The sequence below is a fragment of the Mustela lutreola genome, chromosome X, assembly GCF_030435805.1.
Source record: "Mustela lutreola isolate mMusLut2 chromosome X, mMusLut2.pri, whole genome shotgun sequence".
In the NCBI taxonomy this organism is placed as follows: domain Eukaryota; kingdom Metazoa; phylum Chordata; class Mammalia; order Carnivora; family Mustelidae; genus Mustela; species Mustela lutreola.
In genome coordinates, this window is record NC_081308.1 from 91,722,257 (window position 1) to 91,743,821 (window position 21,565).

The 21,565-nt window shown below is 34.3% G+C and overlaps 1 protein-coding gene across 1 annotated transcript in view; it reads left to right on the top strand.

The window, feature by feature from the left end:
• The window catches only part of TBC1D8B (TBC1 domain family member 8B), a 56,616-nt gene extending 36,308 nt beyond the window's left edge, over window positions 1-20,308 (top strand). The window contains exons 11-21 of the mRNA XM_059157831.1: window positions 4,415-4,532; window positions 5,478-5,763; window positions 6,730-6,859; window positions 7,575-7,673; window positions 10,568-10,636; window positions 10,804-11,044; window positions 11,795-11,860; window positions 13,484-13,567; window positions 14,821-14,877; window positions 16,243-16,340; window positions 17,880-20,308. Coding sequence (XP_059013814.1) covers window positions 4,415-4,532; window positions 5,478-5,763; window positions 6,730-6,859; window positions 7,575-7,673; window positions 10,568-10,636; window positions 10,804-11,044; window positions 11,795-11,860; window positions 13,484-13,567; window positions 14,821-14,877; window positions 16,243-16,340; window positions 17,880-18,275 — 1,644 coding nt within the window. The 3' untranslated portion in view covers window positions 18,276-20,308. The remainder of the gene's footprint in view (window positions 1-4,414; window positions 4,533-5,477; window positions 5,764-6,729; window positions 6,860-7,574; window positions 7,674-10,567; window positions 10,637-10,803; window positions 11,045-11,794; window positions 11,861-13,483; window positions 13,568-14,820; window positions 14,878-16,242; window positions 16,341-17,879) is intronic.
• Window positions 20,309-21,565: the final 1,257 nt, after the last annotated feature.

The following is a 21,565-nucleotide window of genomic DNA, read 5'->3' on the forward strand; positions in this document are numbered from 1 at the left end:
GACCATAAATATTAGGGTTTATTTCTGGACTTGGAATTCTGTCTCATTGATTTATATTTCTGTTCTTATGCTAGTATCACACTTTTTTTCTTTACTACAGCTAGGTGGTAACTTTTGAAGTAAGGAAATGTCAGTCCTGTATCTTTATTCTTTTCCAAGATTGTTTTGGCTCTTTTGGGTTCCTTGCATTTCCACATGCATTTTAGTATTAGCTTGTTAATTTCTGGGAAGAAAAGAAAAAGCCAGCTGTGGTTTTGATAATCCTTTATATTGACTCTGTAGGTGAACTTGGGGAATACCACATATTAACAATTAAGTCTTCTAATCAACAAGCACAGGATATCTTTCTTTCCCATTTATTTAGTTCTTTTTAAATTTCATTCAAAGTTGTTTTATAGTTTCTACTGCGTAAGCCTTGTATTTCCTTTGTTAATTTTATTTCTAAATATTTTATTCTTTTTGATATAGTAAATAGAATTGTTTTCTTGATTTAATTTTTGAATTGTTCACTGCCAGCATATAGAAATAAGATTGATATTTATATATACTAATCTCGTATACTTCAATCTTGCTGAGCTTATTAAGTTTTAGTAGATTTTTTGTGGATTCCTTAGAATTTCTACATATAAAATCATACTCTGAATGGTGATATTTTTATTCTTCCATTCCAATCAGGATATCTTTTTTTTTCCTTTTTCTTGACTAATTGACATGGCTATAACCTTTGGTACAGTGTTGAAGAGAGGTAGTGAGAATGCATATTCCTGTCTTACGATTTATCTTAGGGGAAAGCAATTAGTGTTTCATCATTAAGTATGATGTTAGCTGTGGGTTTTTTGTAGGTTCTCTATTAGGTTGAGGAAGTTTCCATATACTCCTACTCTTTTCAATGTTTTTATCATGAAAGGGTGTTGGATTTTTGTCAAACGATTTTTGTCCATTGGGATAATCATGTGATTTTTTTTTCCCTTTATTCTATTAATATCCTATAGTACATTGATTGATTTTCACATGTTGAACCACTTTGTATTTCCAAGATAAATCTCACTGGGTCTTGGTGTATAATTATTTTTATGTGTTATTAGATTCAGTTTGCTAGTATTTTGTTTAGAATTTTTTGTTCATAAATTTGAACATAGAATTTATTTTCATAAAATATATTGATACATAGTTTTCTTGAGATAACTTTGGTTTTGGCATCAGGGCCTCAAAGAATGAGCTGGGTAGTATTTCTTTCTCTCCTGTTTTTTTTAAGAGTTTATAATGAATTAATGTTAATTCTTCTTTAAATGTTGGGTAGAATTTGCTAATGAAGCTATCTGTTCCTAGAGGGTTCTTTGCAGGAAATTGTTTCATTACTAATTCAGTCTCTGCTTGTTATAAGTCTATTCAGATTTTTTTATTTCTTCTTAATTTGGTCTCTGTAGTTTGTGTTTTTCTAGGAATTTATCCATTTTATCTAGGTTATCTAATTTGTTAGCACATTCCCTTATAGTCCTTTTTATTTCTGTTAAGATTGGTAATAATGTTCACTATTTTCTGATTTTAATAATTTAAGACCTTTCTCTCTCTGCTTTTTATTTTTTGGTTAGTACCCCTATGGATATCTCATTCCCCAGCTTTTCATTTTAACCCTTTCTTAGTCTGTCGTTTGACCCAGCTGTTAACCACTGCCTCAGCAAGCCACAGATGTGTTCAACAACTGTCTCCAGTTGTTTTCAACAAACACTCTGGGGGAATGGCTCTTTGCTTACCATGAACCCTGTGTTAGGTCAAGTAAATGCAGCCTTGTGAGTGGGGTCTTTCAGTGGAAGGAAACCATCAGAGAGGTCAAATAATGACAATTATGTGGAAATGGAGCTCCTAAAGAGCTCTAGCCCCTGTCTGTTCTGTAAGGTGGCTGGCTGCTAGGTGTTTTTAACCACGATTGCTGAAATGTTGGTTTTTAAGACCACTATGAAGCTGAGGAGGGAGGCTGGGTATAGGACAATTTAAAATGCCAAAGAGCTCACTTTTTAATGAGATTCAGCCATTTTATTAAATAAATGCTTTCTGAATTGTTCTAAGATTTCAGTTAATTTCCAGAGTTCTGAAAAATTGATTCTGACAATATTAGCCAGTGTCCTTGTTGCCTGTATAGAGGAGAACATTTTCAGAGGGACTTACTCTGCCATTTTCACTGACACCCCACCCATTATGACTTCTTGAATAGGAAACTTGATGGAGTAAAAAGTAAACTTGAGGGGCGCCTCTGTGGCTCAGTCAGTTCAGCATCTGACTGACTCTTGGTTTTGGCTCAGGTTATGATCTCAGGTCCTGAGATCAGCCCCAGATCAGGCTCCATGCTCAGCAAAGAGTCTGCTTGAGATTATCTCTGTCACTCCCTCCACCCAGCCACCCCCTCCACTCCCCACCACACACCCTGCCCCCACCTGTTGTGCTTGGGCACACTCTCTTCCTCTCTCTCTCTCAAATAAATAAATAAATCTTTTTTAAAAACTAAACCTGAGGTCAAATACTGTGCCAGATCTAGCAAATAATCGACATCCTTAGTACACAAATCTATAAGAAAAATGTTAAAATATAAAAATGAGCAATGAACATGAAAAGATTAGTTATAGAACCAAAAGTACAGATGGATTAATAAGGCCTAAAAAAGAAAGTTCAGCCTCAAAGAAATTAAAGTTAAAACCATGAAATACTATTTTCAATATCAAATCAACAAGGACAATTATAATTATTACAATTCTCAGTATTTAGTATTGGCAAAGAAGTAGTGAAATAAACATTCAAACACTATTGGTCAGAAATATAAATTGGTAGTCTTTCTGTAATACAATTTGGCAATAATATCATGTCTTTAAAAGTAGTATATTCTTGGGGCTCCTGGGTGGCTTAGTCATTTAGGCATCTGCCTTCAGCTCAGGTCATGATCCTCAGGGTCCTGGGATTGAGCCCCTGCTTGGGCTCAATGCTCAGTGGGAAGCCTACTTCTCCCTCTCCCTTTGCCCCTCTCCCCCATTTGTGCATTCTCTATCTGTCTCTCAAATAATAAATAAAAGCTTTAAAGATAAAAAATAAAAATAGCATTCTTTGATTGAATACTTTCATTGCTGTATATCTTTCCTGAGAAAAGAGTAAAACAGTTGGATGAAGATTTATATACAAAGATGTTCATTGCTGTGTTATACATAATGGTGAAAAATTGGATCCAAACCAAATGTCCAACAGTAGTAGAATGGTTAAATAACTTAGAGTATATTCAATTTACTGGATTATTTTATAGTCATTAAATACAGTGTTTGAAAATAATTATTTAATGTCATCAAAAATGTATAATGTGATGCTTAGTGAAAAAAATCAACAGATTTTTTCCAGATTTTAGAAGGCAGAAAAAGGAAGGAAAAGACACACACACACACACACACACACACACACATCAACTTGTTAACAGTGGTGATCTCTGGGTAAGTAAGATACAGGAGATTTAATTTTCTTCACACATCTCCATTTTTTCCAGATTCTATATATTAAAGTTTTATTCCTTTATAATAAAAGGATTTGCTGTGGCCAAATGTTATATAAAAGTAATGATCTGATATTTGTATGCAAGATAGATTAGAAGGAGAAAAGGTGGAATAGAGAAGATAAAGCAGATCTAAAAGACATTTTATAAGAAGAAATTCTAGGCTATAAAGACAAATTGGATGTGGCAGATAAAGGATTTCTAGCATGATGAAAATTAGGAGAGCAAAGAAGAGAATCCTATTTAATAGAAAAAAGAAGTTTAGTGTGAACACAGTTGAGGATAATTGATGTCATTTTGAACATAATTGAGGATGATAGAAGGATGTTCTGTAGGTAGTTGAAAATACTGATGAATAAGGAGGGCATGTATTATTACATGGAGCACTGGGTATTGTGCATAAACAATGAATAATGGAACACTGCATCAAAAACTAATGATGTATTTTATGGTGACTAACAGCACAATAAAAAAAATACAGATGAAATTTCTTTCTCCAATTTTTTTTTTAAGCTTTCCACTTTCTCCAATTTTTAATGTGTTTTTGAGCATTATTTTTTTCCCAGATTTGTGATAATTAAGATATTTTACTCATTGAAATTAGTCTAAAATTATAGAGGTTTTACTTATTTTGTTCTACATTTGTATTACTGCTTTATTTTCTTTGAATTTGCTCTTAAGTAAACTGATCAGCCAATATTAGCCTGAATTCACCTTGTTTTGCTTTGGACTGGCTCAGAGTTCTTATATGTTTCCATTGTGATTATTTTTTCATAGTTTTTATTGCTGAAAACTAGAGTTTGAAGAAGAAATGTAATTATCATCCAAACAATATTTATTTATTTATTGTTTATTTGTTTGTTTATCATTTTTTTCTGTGAATTTTAGGCAATGAACATCTTAACTTCAGTGCTGCTTCTCTATGCAAAAGAGGAAGAAGCTTTTTGGCTTCTGGTTGCTGTGTGTGAACGAATGTTGCCTGATTATTTTAACCGTCGAATCATTGGTAAAACACACACATACATCCCATAGATAAGCACATATTTCTTTTCTTATATGTCTGTTATCTATCCAATTACATATCAGATGGGAGAACTGATCAATTAGGTTTTGAAATATACAAAATGCAAGCAGTATCAAAATGTCTCTTCACTGACATGCTGAAGAGAAGTGCTTTTTGTACTGAGTATATGATTGGAAAGATTGTTTAATACATTGATTTTCTAAGAAAATACTTGGTCCGTTTCTTAATAAAATAGAAATTTTAGGTTTACCTTCTCTGTTTTGCTGAAACAGTGGTGATCTAAAGTATCCAGAGCTACTGGAACATTGTTAATTGTTTCTTGATGAAAGGTAGATTTTTAACCAGCTTAAAGTCTCCATGTTTATACGAACTGTATTCATACTTGCCAGATTTGAAAGAAGGATCAAGTTCTTGGTTAGTTAATTATATGACATTTTCTTTAGTCATCGGATATTTGTAGATTTTGAAACTACCACAATACCATATGTAGTCTCTGCTTTGTGCCCTTGTAAGCCTTCAGTATCATGGCTGGGTTATTGATTATATTGTCTTTCATTACAGTTTGTGTATTTATCTTACTGGATAAATCTACTAGATATTAGATCTACCAGATATTAAGCCATTTGAAGATGAGGCTATTTCATTAATTGGTATATCTCTTATGGTACCTATTACAGGTTTCTGCACATAATAAAGATTCAATAAATTACTCTTCAAACAAATTTGAACTGAGGTTCTCAAGTGCTTCTTGATGCATGACACTTTGCTAGCAGCTAAAGAGATGTGTGAAATACAGAAAAGGCACTGAAGAATTTCATAATTTAAGGAATAGAAATGAGATATATTGGCATACTAACAAGTGGGAAGGTCTCAGAAACAAATCCTTTTGAAAGTGTTCATTTTTAAACTTCCTTTTATGTTTGCCAGGTGCCTTGGTGGATCAGGCAGTCTTTGAAGAACTTATCAGGGATCACCTTCCCCAGCTGACAGAACACATGACTGATATGACATTCTTTTCCTCAGTTTCTCTCTCATGGTTCCTCACACTTTTTATTAGTGTGCTGCCTATTGAAAGTGCTGTGAATGTGGTGGACTGCTTCTTCTATGATGGAATAAAGGCTATTTTACAGCTGGGATTGGCAATACTTGACTATAATTTGGACAAACTGCTCACATGTAAAGATGATGCTGAAGCCGTGACAGCTTTAAACAGGTACTGTCAGAATCATAGTGTTTCAGTCTGGAGAGCCGCTTGGAGATGATGTTGTTCAGCTCCCTTATTTTACAGATGTGGAAACTGAGCCCTAGAAACTTCAAACAATTTGCCCAATGCCACAGAGCTAGTTGCATGAAAAATCTAGGACTAAAGTCCCCTTCTCTATTTCCAAATAGAATACAATAAGAGTAAATCCCTTTTGAAGTAAACCACTTGGTAACATACACATTTATACTACTATTGTTGGTTCAGTATGCTGGGACTTTTCATAGTCCCAAGTTGAGCCATGAAGTGTTATTGTGTAAAAGTGACTTGAAGGGGGAAGAGTAGTTAATAATGTTAAATATCCAGTGGAAGAAATTGTTCTGGCTTTCAAGCAATTTCATTCAGGTAGGCTGAGTTTTATTTATCCAGTGCTTTTTCTGTGAATGTTATTTTATATTGGAGCACTTGTGTAGTGTGTGTGTGTGTGTGTGTGTGTGTGTGTGTGTGTGTGTGTACCATATATGTGTGTGCTAAATGAATGAATATTTGAAGAGGGTAACTGCTGGAATGATGCATCAAATACCATTTTGTACAGAATAAAAGCTAAACACTGAGAGCATTCAGAACATTCAGAATACTCTGTGTTAAGGCCTCAGTGTACCTTTCTTATTTCTCCTCTCCTGCCTCTACATAGCCTATATTCCACCCTTACTGGGCTATGTGGTGTTTGCTGAGAACTCTCTGAGCCTGTTTGCTTTCCTTGTACTCTCCTCCCTGCCTCTGAAATAATTTCACCATCCCATTCCCTGCTCCCTTGTCCTCCTAATTCCTAACCACCTTCAAATTCCACTTCTTCATAAGATCATCCTCTGTCCTCTCAGTTGACACTAACCTCTAACTAACTAGGGAGAAATTAGCTGTTACTTCCTCTTGCATTTTACTTCCACTCATTCTTGTATTACTGTTATTTTTGGATAGGTTCTTTGACAATGTCACTAATAAGGATAGCCCATTGCCTTCAAGTGTTCAGCAGGGTTCAAATGTGAGTGATGAAAAAAGCAGTCATATGAAAGTGGATATTACAGATTTGATTAGAGAGTCAAATGAGGTAAGTTTTTTTTTAATACCACAAATATAATTGCATAGTATAATTTAAATGATTGGTACTATAGTTCTATCTCTAGTGGCATGTTAAAAGTAAGATGATAATACAAGTAAAGACATAATTTAAAATCCAATTTCACTTTATGAGTCTGAATTTTGTTTTGTTTATTTTTTAGATTCTACTTATAATTGAAATCATGTCATATTTGTCTTTCTCTGTCTGACTTATTTCACTTAGCGTAATACCCTCAGGTCCATCCATGTTATTGCAAATGCCAAGACTTCCTTCTTTATATGACTGAGTAATAGTCCATTGTATAAAAGTGATTTCTGTGAACTGTTCCTAAGTTATATAGCCTCCTGTGCTTCAGTTTGCTATTCTTTAAATGAAACGAAATTCATTTGCTTTCACAGGTAATGACCACTTTTAAATATCTATCACCATATAAAAAGGTGAAAATTATTCTCTTCTTAGAGACTAAGAATTTTTTCCTATGTTCTTGTACTTAGTCTAGACAGATAGTAGGTGGAATTCTCTCCAGTAAATATATGAAAAACTGAAATGTGGGAGGTGAAAATTGGCATAACCACTGAACAAGTTATGAAAATAGCTAGAAATAGAACCAAGGCCTCTGAGAATTGAGTCTGATGAAATTCAATTGTAGGAGAAGTGGATATTTATTATGAATGAGTATCTACTGAAATCATATTTTTTTCAGAAATATGGTAATATTCGCTATGAAGATATACACAGCATGCGCTGTCGAAATAGGTTATATGTCATACAGACCCTAGAGGAAACAACAAAGCAAAATGTGGTGAGTATCTCTACCCAAGGAGGGAGAAGCAGTTGGAGTAACAGTTTTTTTTCCAACTTCCTTTAAAAAATTGACATTGCATGCAAAAAAAATGAATATAACTAAATTTTTGAGCTAGATTCTTGCCACAGCTTAGCTTACTCTAAATTTTTTTGAGAGGAAGTAAATTATTCTCTTCTAGTTGAATTATGTTGATTTCTCCAAAATGTTTTGTTATTTGACCTTTACTGTTGAATATTATGATACAGGCATTTAAGCATAACATATTTGTGATGTGCTGCATCAGTAAGAACAGCGGACCTACATAGCAGTCAGTGCTGCTAATATATATTATTATCCTCAGAAATCTAAGATACAGTGAAAAAGATATAAAACTGTGTTTTAAATACTCTACTTTCAATATTAGGGTGACTGCATAAGAAGCTGTTAGCATTGGTTGCCTCTGGTGAATGGGATTAATAAATTGCTGGTTGGAAGGGAGAGAGTTTTACTTGGCTGTGTATGCATCCTTCTGTTTGAGCTTTTATCATAAGCATGTACTGTTTTTGTAAAACTACTTGCTTAAAGACCACGTCCTCAGAGATGCCAGTCTGGGAAAAAAAACATTTTTGAAGATTCTAGGTTTAGCTTTCAATTAAATAATTCAGTGATGTTACTGTGATGTAGTTGGCATAAGCCCCCTTGTTTTGGTTTTCATGTGTGTGTGTGGGGGGGTGATATAGTTTTTTAAATGAGATCATATCAGTTACTTTGTTCTGCAGCTTACTTTTTTCACTCAGAAATATATGATGGTCATTGCATATCAGTACATATAGACCTCCCTTACTTCTCTTAACATACTGAAAATATACCATAGTATGGACATACTATACAGTTGACCCTTGAACAACATAGAGGTTAGGGGCCCCAGTTCCCTGTGCACTCAAAAATCCACCTATTACTTTTGACTTCCCAAAAAATTAAGTACAATTGACCCTTGGGCAACATAGGTTTGGACTATGTGGGTTCATTTATACGTGGATCTTTTTTGATAAATATAGTACTGTGGATGTATTTTCTTTTATAATTTTCTTAATATTTTCTCTAGCTTATTGTAAGAACACAGTATATAATATATATAAATACATACAAATAACATACAAAATATGTGTTGATCCACTGTTTAGGTTATCGGTAAGGCTTCTGGTCAATAATAGGCTATTAGTAGTTAAGTTTTGGGGGAGTCAAAAGTTATATGTTGATTTTTGACTGTGGGGGGGGGTATTCAGTGCTCCTAAACCCCAAGGGTCAACCATACTAGTAGCCTATTGTTGACCAGGAGCCTTACTGATTCACTCAGGTTCAAACATTTTTAAAAAATGAATATTGAATGTTAACTTTGATCAAAAGAACTTTCCATATCTTGCGATTATATATTTTTCCTGCTTTGTTAATGTAGTGGATTATATTAAGGAATTCCTAATGTTAGGCTTCTGTTGGATTCTTGAAATGAATCCTATTTGGTCATGTCATATTGTTATTTTAACATTCTGTTTTGATGATTTTGCTACATAGCTATGTTCTTTACATCTGTGTTAAAGTGACACTGGCTTACAGTTTTCTTTCTGTGTGTGTGCTAACTTTAGTTTTCATATCACTGTTGCACTCATGTCATAAAATGAATTTTTTTTTCATAAAATGAATTTTGAAATAAATTATATTTTACTATGCTTGAGAATAGTTTAGATCACATAGGAATTATACATTACCTGAAAGTCTGAGTAATTGAGCCTATAAAACCATCTGGATCTGCTGCCTTTTGGTAGAAGGCAAATTTTTTATTACCTTTTCAGTTCTATCCAGAATTTGTTCTTCCTGGGTTACTTCGGTATTTTAATTTTTTTCCTAGAAAATTATCCATTTCATCTAGACTTTCAGATAGCTTGGTGTAAAGTTTCTAGAATTCATTCAATAGATATTTAATGCTACCTCCTCTGTGCTAGACACTTTAAAAGTGACCTCTATACCTATGTTTACATTATCATTTTACTTCTCAATGATGTTTATTTTTGCTTTATTTTATCACACTTGCCAGGTATTAGCCAATTTTACTTTTTTTAAATTAACCACCTCTTTGTTTTATTGAGTGTTTTATTATTTCATTTATTTTTAATTTCCAGTTTCGGGGCGCCTGGGTGGCTCAGTGGGTTAAGCCGCTGCCTTCGGCTCAGGTCATGATCTCAGAGTCCTGGGATCGAGTCCCGCATCGGGCTCTCTGCTCAGCAGGGAGCCTGCTTCCCTCTCTCTCTCTCTGGCTGCCTCTCCGTCTACTTGTGTGATTTCTCTCTGTCAAATTAATAAATAAAATCTTTAAAAAAAAAAAAAAATTTCCAGTTTTACTAATTCTTTTATCTTTACTCTTTTAAATTTACCGAATACCAAACTCATTGTACCATTGATGCTTATTCATCATGTAGTAGGATAAAGCTGCATATTGTCTAAGTTTATTACTTCTTGGATTATGTTACTTGGCACGGAGAGGGGAATGCACATCTCTCCCAATGTCTTTGAAGTGTTTAATGACAGCCCCACTTGATGACTTCTCAGAGGCAAGAGAGGAATATGTGGAAGGAGACTTAGAATACTGTTGCTTATATTTATAGACATTAAATGGATGTCCTTTGGCAATGATCTCTGGGTATGAAGTGATGAAGGCGAAAGTACATGTCAGAGTAGAATTGAATTGTAGTCTATGTACAACCTCTTTAAAGGGCAAAATTGGTGTATTTATCTTTGTTATTCTTTTAAAAAGAAGAAAATGATTTTATTCTAGCAGAGGGGGATTTCTCAGTGGATTCAAGAAGAATTTCAATACTGAAGTGTTAAAATCTAAACTGCTTTTAATCTTTTTAAAGCTGCGTGTTGTATCACAAGATGTGAAATTGAGCCTTCATGAATTGGATGAACTTTATGTCATCTTTAAGGTACTGTTGTTCTTCTTCAAGTGAAAAATAATACTTTTAGGCAAAATTTTACCACAACCACTCTTAAATATTTTATCTTTAATTCTTTTAGTACGCATGCTTAAAAGAAAATAATTTTATAAAATTATTTCTTATGACTTACTGACTTTCCTCTTTATTTTTCATAGAAAGAGCTGTTTTTTTCTTATTATTGGTGCTTGAGTTGTCCAGTACTGAAGTACCATGACCCCAGTCTGCCATATTTGGAACAGTATCAGATTGACTGCCAGCAGTTCAGAGTGTTATATCACTTGTTGAGTCCCTGGGCTCATTCTGCAAACAAAGATTCACTAGCCTTATGGACATTCAGATTATTGGATGAAAACTCTGACTGCCTTATAAACTTCAAAGAATTCTCCTCTGCAATTGGTAGGATGATGTCCAGTAATTTTTTTTAAGCCAAAAATAAAGCTACTCCTAGAAGTACTTAGTAGTGCCTGTTATTGCTAATTTAGTCAGATTTTATCAGCCTGAGTTACATTATCTCCAACTTGAGCAATAAGTGGACCTTTTTCTGGGTTTATAACTGAAACTAAGTATATTGGTCTCATTTTGACTCAGCCCTCTCAGAAGAACAAGCTGTTACATATGGATGTTTTAAAGGTTAACATGAAGAAAGAGAATATCTGTATCTTCCCCCACTCAGGCACATCGATACTTCAAAAAGAGCTTCTTCACCCATCAGTAAAAATCAACCACATAACCTAGAAAATTGGTAGAGAAGTAATCCAACAACCATGTTGTACCTGTAGATAGTTCACCAGTTACATTGTTCCTTTGCTTTTCCAGAGACCCCAGCATACTTTCTTATCAGGAATTGTCCCTTTAAGAGTTGTTCTCTCCTCAGATGAGGCATAAGGCCTCATTTAAAAGAAAAAAGAAAATTTAGTTTGGGGGGAAGGGAAATCAGCATTTTTCCTTCTGATAAAGGGTATTTTGCTTATATACTTGAAGGAGAGAATCTGGCTGTCTAGGTGGTGGTTTAACTGTTAGGTTAAGTAACAGAAGGTTTTTGAATCCTAATTACTGGCTAATATCTGTACCTTAATTTGTATCACTGGAATTGATTGAATGATCTTTGAAAATAATGATAATTTGTCATTGAATTTTATTGAACAGATATAATGTACAATGGAAGTTTCACTGAGAAACTTAAGCTGCTTTTTAAGCTGCATATTCCTCCAGGTAAGAGCTTAACAGTCTTTAGTGATGTATAGGAGTTGATTCCATTTTAACAAGTATAATTGCAGATATTAAATTTTAATAAATAACATAATTTTCAATATGATATCAGGTCATTACTTCACTGTGGCCCTTGGATCATATGTCCAGTACTTTTGCTTAGTTACAGTGAAATCTGTGGAAGATATTCTCTGTAACAGATGGGTTCACAAGTTTCACAAGTTTTCTTCCAGCAAACAAAGATAGTAGTTTAATGGTAGGTCATGTATAAGAACTACCTACCATTTGAATATTGGTATAATATTGAAATGTGATATTGTTGTTATTGTTGTCAGTTGGGGAGTAGAATTTAACTCTAGACAAACTGCCAAACTTGTGGAATACTGCAGATTATCCAGAAAAAAATGAGACTAGACAGCAGAAATATTAAACATTTGGAAGAGGAAGCAAAATAAAAGCTACCATTTATTGAGCACTTGCTCTGTTGAGGCATTTACTTTAAGGTATTCTTTTACTTAATTCTCACAATATCCCTGAGAAGTGGTAATGTCCTTCCAATTTTGATGATAAGGAAACTAAGGCTAAGAAAGATTAAATTATTGGGCCAAGATCACATAGTTAATAAATTGCATAGCTGGGATTCAAACCGAGGTCTGACTTAAAAGCTCAGGTTTCTTTCTATTCTACCATATTGCCCTAATGTTACCATATAATGCCAGTTTTCTTCAGTGTTTTCCACCAACCTTTCCATATTTTGGGAAAACAGTCTTGGGTTTTAAGCTAAAGGAACATTGCAAAAGTACCATTTAGTTTAGATAGGGTTAATTCACACAAGCAAACAGCACCTAATAATTTGTCTAAAGCCACACCTGGGATTTCTTTCAGAGTCTTCCCAGGATAGCCAGGAACCATTCTTTACCGACCAAAAATCTAAAAAGCCATCTTTGACTCTTCACACACTCAGATCACAAACAGAGCATTAAAAACCAAAGCTAAACCACCTAATAATTTAATTATGAAGGACTTTACATTGTCAAATCAAATTACTGTTAGAATGTTTAATGTTGCTATGGAATGAATATGCTTTCAGTAGAAGATCAGAAATGGAAAGAAAACTCAACTTCATTTTGCCTTATTATCAAAGATGTTCTTAAATGACCGAGGTTACATTTTCAGAGATTTTGAAATGCCAGGTTTTCTTAGTTTTCTCAGAAAACTCTTTTTTTTTTTTTAAGATTTATTTATTTATTTGACAGAGAGAGATTACAAGTAGGCAGAGAGGCAGGCAGAGAGAGAGAGGAGGAAGCGGGCTCCCTGCTGAGCAGAGAGCCCGATGCGGGACTCAATCCCAAGACCCTGAGATCATGACCTGAGCCGAAGGCAGCGGCTTAACCCACTGAGCCACCCAGGCGCCCTCTCAGAAAACTCTTAAAAAGCAAGTAAGAGAACTCATGGAGCTCAGAGTGATCAAGTTCTTCTTGTTATTTGCTATAGAGTAGTACCACTTCTACATTTCTTCACAAATGTCTTTCTTATAGTGACCTTTTGTTTAACTTTCTGCCCCCAGATTTCCTTGACCAGGAAATTGTTATTGTTAGTAAATTGATTTGGGTTATCTGTTTTCAGCTTATACTGAAGTGAACTCTAAGGACCCTTCACAAGGAGATGAACTTTCCAAGGAAGAATTACTTTATTTCAGTCAGCTCCATGGTAAATATCAGTTAAAAATGTCTTTTTTGATGAGTAGTCACTCATAGAGATCTTCTTGGCTAAAAAATTTTTTACCCCAGCTACCATTAATAAAATTTGAGATAATTTTACTTTATATTTCTTTTATGCTACCATAACACTTAGCACAGAGCTAAATGCATGGTAAGTACCCCATAAATATTTGACTAATTAACTGAAATGTGTTTTGGGTTTTGATTTATGGAATTTTTTTGTCTACTGGAGGATTAAAAAGAAAACTCATTTTGTTTCTTCTTTATGTTGCAGAAATTTCTAAAATGTATCTGACCATTTTCATGCCTTGTTAAAATACAGTGGAAACAATAGAATCTTTGATGATTGAAGGTCATAGCTATTATTCAAACAGTGAATACTTATTATAAATCACTGTAGGTGTAGGAGACAGGGATGAGTCTGTCTCCAAGACATAATTTGGAAGTGTTATGAGCTCATTTTTGTGTCCTTCGCCTTTTTTTTAAATAAACATGAATGTCTTATAGAGGGATAAGTGCTGATTAATATATGTTTATAATTACTGTATGTTGGTGTTTGAATATTAAGTTTGAAGAGTCCTTATAAATCAACTCATCAAATCCCTTAATTTATATGGGTAAGGGCATGGAGACCCAGAATAGAGAAGTGACTTGTGCAAGAGTTCACAATGCGTTATTGCCACAATCAGGATTAGTAGCTCAATCTTCTGACCTTCTGCATGCTTTTTTCCCCTAATAATAAAAGTAACACAGTTTAGTTTGAAGAAGGTCATAAGGAAGAAAATACCACCCAGAAATAAATAATAATTGGTGTACTTCTAGGATTTTTTTCATAAATATTTTTCTATAAACATCTCTACTGTAGGGGTGCCTGGGTGGCTTAGTGGGTTAAAGCCTCTGCCTTCAGCTCAGGTCATGATCTCAGGGTCCTAGGATGGAGCCCCGCTTCGGGCTCTCTGCTCAGCGGAAAGCCTGCTTCCTCCTCTCTCTCTGCCTGCCTGCCTCTCTGCCTACTTATTATTTCTGCCTGTCAAATAAATAAATAAAATCTTTTTTAAAAATCTCTACTATAAACGTTCTTGGAATTTTTTCTTCTGATGAGAGGAGTTCATGTCAGCTAAAATTGGCTTCCTGAATTGAAGAAAATAACATGTCCCTAAGTCTTTATATAAAATATTATTTTACTTTCAAAAGGTATTTACTTGTTAAATATTTTACAGAATGCCTTTTTTTTTCCTGTAGTTTCCAAGCCTACAAATGTGAAGGAAGCAGAATCACTGAAAAACAGCCCAGAAAAAGGTACTATGATTAAGAATATCATTTAGTTTAAGTCACTCTTTTTGTGAATGGGGTTAGCTACAAAGGCAAGTAGTGGATTCTGTTTAAAGGTTATTGATTTGTCCTGAGAGCCTTTTCACTTTTCTGTGTGTTTAACAATTTAATCTTTCTTGTCTTGATAATTAAGTCTCAGAACTTACAGTCAATGACCCATATTCATTTAATTTTACTATTTTGAAAATATTTATTTTCAATTATGAGATTAGTAGATAATAAAAGAAATTTAACAGAAGTCTTCATACCCCCACTGAACTCCACCCTGAAGTAAATGTGAAAACATTTTGTTCTGTATCCTTTCCAGACCCATTTCTGTATATACACACATACAGGCATCTCTTTTATTAAAAAAAAAAAAGAAAGAAAGAAAGAAAGGAAAATTCCATAAATACTGTTCTACAATTGGCTTTTTCAGTTTTGTGATATATCATGGGAGTTTTCCTATCAGTACATTTGGATCTGTCTTATTCTTTTTAATGGGTATAGAGTATTCCATTCTTTGGTTGTACTGTAACTCAGTAACTAGCCCAGTACTGATGGACATTTAGGTCACTTCCAGTTATTTGTATTACAAACTCTGTTGGAACAAACATTTTATACTTATGTTGTAGAATACTTTTATACACATTTCTTTAGAATAGGATAAATTCATAGAGGTATGAGAATGCTGTGTCAAAGAATATGTACATTTAATATTTTGATCAAGGCTGTCAAATTGTTCTCTAAAAATCCATCATCCTTTTTATGTTTTTGAGTAATATTTAGTCAAAAAATAACAAATTGCTAAAGAGCTATTTAAATACAACAACATCTTCCCTAGGTTGTTCAGTATATCTACCTAGTTTTCCAATGAGTTTTAAGTAATTATTAATAGTCACATAAATTATCTTCATTAAACTCTTCAGAGGAATGAATGGATAGTAGTGTTTCGAATTTTTTTAAGAAGAGCCACTATAGACCACTTCAGAATCTGCATATAAGAACATCATATAGAAGCTATTTTAAACTTAATAGTATGCATGAGAACATCTAGGTGAAATTTACATTGTCAAGTCAGGGTGTACTATTTAAAATGCATCCTTCTCCCTCTCTCTTTACATCTTCCCCAGTCCCCAGACTTACCAAAGTAAAAGTTTTAGTTTAATGGAAATGGAAAACAGATTCTGAAAGCCAGTGGGTGAGATAAAAGGTAAATTCAGATAATTTTCTGGGTTATTAATAGAATCTCACATCTTAATGAAATAATTTCCAATAGTAGTTATTCCTTCCGAGATTTGAAGAAATAGAGTGGACTGTTCATTATGAAATGGTTTTATTCCACTCATACAGGCAAAGGAAAAGTTGATATTCAAGCATATCTAAGTCAATGGCAAGATGAGCTTTCCAAAAAAGAAGAAAACATTAAGGATTTACCAAGAATGAATCAGGTATAGTGTTTTTTCAAATAAAAAATTCTAGGTTCTTGTTTGTTTTTATGAATATGGGTGTATTCAGCTCTAAAATAGCTAACATGCTATTAGAAAAATAGTTAATCTACATATCATCTCTGTAAGTTTCATATGTGCACAGAAGAATAGCAAATTTTTAAATGATTTTCTGCTTTAATGCCTTTAATGCAATGTTTCCTATTTCCAGCTTTATTAGAAGTGTTCATTTTTCAGTAAACATTTTTTTGGTGCCTACTAGATGATACACCTAATGTTAGGTGGTACTAGGAGTAAGAAGTTACTAAAATAGGTCACATGCTGGTTTCTGATCATCTTGTATTTAACCTGCTGGAACAATACTAATGAATACTACTTGTCAAAATTCCAAATCTGTCTCTTAAACTGTTCAGTTTATGCTCTTATGTTTTTTAAATTAAAATCTGTTGGTGTAGATACTGAGGATTTCCAGAACTTTACCAAAATGAGAACAATCAAACTGCGGTATTCCTCATGGACTGGGCAGTATGGTAGCTGAATAAGTACTTTTTAAAATGAATCAATATGATGTTCTAAAATTTTTATAAATAAGCAGTGCTACAGACTAAGAAAGAGAAATAAAACTTAAGAGTTTGGTACTATTTATTTTAAGTACATCCTTAATCAAAATAAATAGTACCAAACTCTTAATCCTTATATTTGCTTTTTATTTACAGATAAACTTTTCTGTTAGGGTGATTGACTTATTGTGTTAGAATCAGCTTTTTTTTTAATTGACAAATATCTTTTAGGAATGTCTATGGATTATCTAGGGGCAGTTAGCAAACACACCAATTTATTTCTCCATTTGGGTCCCACCTCAGCCTTCAAAGAGAAACATGTCTAAATGGGCCCTGTGGAGCTACCTTGTACTACTAGATAGTTTCCAAAACATTCTTGCATAAATTTAAGTCCTTCTAGCTGATCTGCCCACTGTAGCCCTTTGGAGAGATTAAGGGGAACTCCTTATTAAGCCTTTCATTAAGATTGGTTAATGAATATATAATTCATATGTAAGGAAATAGGTGAATTTGCCTAATTAAAAGGACCACTGGGGTTCTTGGGTGGCTCAGACAGTGGTTTAGTATTTGGCTCCTGGTTTCAGCTCAGGTCGTGATCTCAGGGTCCTGAGATCAAGATCTGGCTTAGGAAAGAATCTTCCTCTCCCTCTGCCGCCTGCAAAATAAATCTTTTCTAAAGAAGTACCATCTAACATTGAAGGAATGCTGACAGGTAAGCTGCCCAAAAATTATTGTATATATATGTATATAATGTACTCCTATTAGGCAACATCTGAGAAGATTTAAAAGGCATTTTCCTCCATGGCTTATACCCATCTCTCTAGAGCCAAGATTTATTTGGGGAATTAGTCTTTAGTTTTTTGCAACTTCTATGGTGCGGGTTAATGGTATAAATTCTAAATAGGAGACTGTTTACTTCTAAGTTCTCTTCTTTTTGCTCAATCTAATATCAAATGTGGTATTTCTAACTTATATCTTTCAGTCACAATTCATTCAGTTTTCAAAGACTCTATATAACTTATTTCATGGGGACCCTGAAGAAGAGTCGCTGTATCAAGCCATTGCTGTTGTAACCAGCCTTTTGCTCAGGATGGAAGAAGTTGGAAGGAAACTACATAGCCCTACAGCATCAGCCAAAGAATTCTCTGGTACAGTCTGTGCTTCTGGAGTACCCAGTGAGGGGAAAACAGAGAGCCACTTGAAGAAAGATCCCTCCTCTTTGAGGGAAGAACCTCAGTGGTCATTTGCATTTGAACAGATTCTTGCGTCTTTGTTGAATGAACCAGCATTGGTGAGGTTTTTTGAGAAACCCATAGATGTAAAAGTGAAACTAGAAAATGCAAAAACCTCTCAGTTAAGCAGTAGAACCAAGATGTAAATCTCTTAACAGGAATTGCCTATTATAGACAAGTTTACTGAGATTCCTATAGCTGTCAGTTTGATTTTTGGGAATAGGGATCAGGGATTTATCTTGTTACCGGTGTGTTTGAAGGTTAAAAAAAAAGATGTGGAAGCACAGTGATTCATTGCTTTGTGGTAATCTCTAATTTTGATATTCTTCATTATAAATGAACTTTTTATAGTTCGTAGTATATGAAATATCAGGGGAATATGCTAAATGTTACCACCAGAGGGCACTACCATATCACTTTTAGTAAGAAAATACCTAATTTGTACTGCTATTTACATATGAATTACTGACGATTTTGAAAATGTAATGCTGACATGTCATTGATAAACCTTACATTCCAAATTGCCTCGGTCCTATTAGAATGCTTTAGAAATCCAGGCCTTTAGATCTGTAGCCTTAATTATCTAAGTGATTACCATACGGAAACCTCATTTTTAAGTTATCTAACTGAAATAATACTAACTTTTTAAAGTTAATATCATTCAGTTTTATAATAATGAATGGTTTTTTAATAACTTCTACATTCTTCCTACCTGAGAGCGGTTCAGAAGCTGCTGACACACTTCTAACTCTGTGATAAAAACAAGTCAAGAACTCAAAATTCTGGACTAATATAAGGAGAAAAAATGTTGGATTTAATTTTAAGCTGGATAAAGCCAGTCTCTTCAGAAGGGTTAAACAATTCAGTTAACTATATAGGTCTCTCATTAGACTGAGCAATTACTTGAAATTCTTCTGAGCACTGCTTTTTGTGGCATTTGTTTCAGAGTAGCCTGTGAGTGCTTTAGTTCTAGCTTTAGATTTTGAATTTTCACCAGTCATGTTTTAAGCTGCATTAAATAGACTGAATTACGGTGTTAGTCTGGCAAGTTCATAAAGTATACTTGTCTGTAATAATAGTTAAGGTAGTTGCTGGTGTCTATCTTAAAAGTTTTGACCATCTGTCTGATTTAGATGTGTGATTTCTATATTTCATGCTGCTTATATTTCAGTCATTACAATGAAAGCCCATTTAGAGATAATGGGCTTTTGTTAGCACTTTAAAGAAAAAAAACAAAAACAAGCAAACTACACCTATTCAATCTTCTGTGCTATTTTTGACAAGAGCAATTTATTCATCAATTCATTTAGGAGATTCTGGGGAGAGATCATCCTTTGGAGCTTCTTTTTTCATGAAAGGCTTTGGTTTTAAACCCTTTGACTTTTCAGATTTGAAACAATAAAAGGGCAAAAATTCTTTAGAGTATTCCAAGACATCTCCCTTTCTGGAAAGGAATTGGTATAGTCAGCCTCTGACAAGAGTCCACTGTGAACAAGGCCTAAAACAAAGGGATTCCTCATCACAGAATATGTTACTTTCAATTAAATCTCATAAATTGGACTTGGCCAAATACTTACTAGTGTTGTCTTTAAAATGATTTGGTCAATTTTTTCTTTTCAAGGAAATTATCACTTAAAGATACAGTTGGTCAGTACGCATCTATGCCTTTTCTTGGAAATAATTTGCTGAAATGTGTCCAAATTTTAGAGTTTACTTAATAGTTTATATGTAAACTATCATACATCTGCTATTTTACAATGATTGTTTAATTATAGTAGCTCTAGAAAGACACAAGGTTTTATGCTTATATACAAAGGCACTATTACACATACTTTGTTGAATATTTTGTCAATTATATTTACAAAAAAGATACTTTCTTAAAAGCATATGTTATTAATATTTGATATGATTTTAAAGTCTGAATATTAAAGCTCAGCCTATATTAATTAAAATTAAATACTTAGATTTTTGAATTGCAAAGTGGTTACAAATGCAAGTTAAAAAGGCAAACATTTATTTTCAGAGTCTGCAGGAGAAATAAGATGAACACATAGTTTTATAGTTGCTACCTTGTTAAGCAAATAAGTTGTTTTTAATATGAAAAATCTTATGTTGTTGTGTTAAACTGAACCACTGTGTTATACCTTATATATTAAATTAAATGTGTTATAAGGTTGGCTTTACTTGTCTTTATAAAATTAAATATTACAGGGGCGCCTGGGTGGCTCAGTGGGTTAAGCCGCTGCCTTCGGCTCAGGTCATGATCCCAGGGTCATGGAATCGAGCCCTGCATCGGGCTCTCTGTTCAGCAGGGAGCCTGCTTCCTCCCCTCTCTCTGCCTGCCTCTCTGCCTGCTTGTCATCTCTCTCTGTCAAATAAATAAATAAATAATCTTTTAAAAAAATTTAAATATTACAGGGGTGCCTAGGTGGCTCAGTGGGTTAAACCTCTGCCTTCGGCTCAGATCATGATCTCAGGGTCCCAGGATGGAGCCCCGCATCAGGCTCTCTGCTCAGCAGGGAGCCAGCTTCCCCCTCTGCTTCTGCCTGTCTCTCTGCCTACTTGTGATCTCTTGCTCTCTCTCTCTCTGTCAAATAATAAATAATCTTTTAAAAAATAAATAAAAATAAATAAATAAATATTACAAATCTCCTACAGTAAAAAGGAAAAATTGTTTACTAAAAGATATTACTCTTGGGTGCCTGGGTGGCTCAGTGGGTTAAAGCCTCTGCCTTTGGCTCAGGTCATGATCCCAGGGTCCTGGGATCGAGCCCCACATTGGGCTCTCTGCTCAGCAGGGAGCCTGCTTCCCTCTCTCTCTCTCTGCCTACTTGTGATCTCTGTCAAATAAATAAATAAAATCTTTTTTTAAAAAAAAGATACTACTTTTACTTATTACTACATATTTTTTTAATTAATTAATTTATTTTCAGCATAACAGTATTCATTGTTTTTGTACCACACCCAGTGCTCCATGCAATCCGTGCCCTCTATAATACCCACCACCTGGTACCCCAACCTCCCACCCCCCCACCACTTCAAACCCCTCAGATTGTTTTTCAGAGTCCATAGTCTCTCAGGATTCACCTCCCCTTCCAATTTCCCCCAACTCCCTTCTCCTCTCTAACTCCCCATGTCCTCCATGCTATTTGTTATGCTCCACAAATAAGTGAAACCATATGATAATTGACTCTCTCTGCTTGACTTATTTCACTCAGCATAATCTCTTCCAGTCCCGTCCATGTTGCTACAAAAATTGGGTATTCATCCTTTCTGATGGAGGCATAATACTCCATAGTGTATATGGACCACATTTTCCTTATCCATTCATCCGTTGAAGGGCATCTTGGTTCTTTCCATAGTTTGGTGACTGTGGCCATTGCTGCTATAAACATTGGGGTACAGATGGCCCTTCTTTTCATGACATCTGTATCTT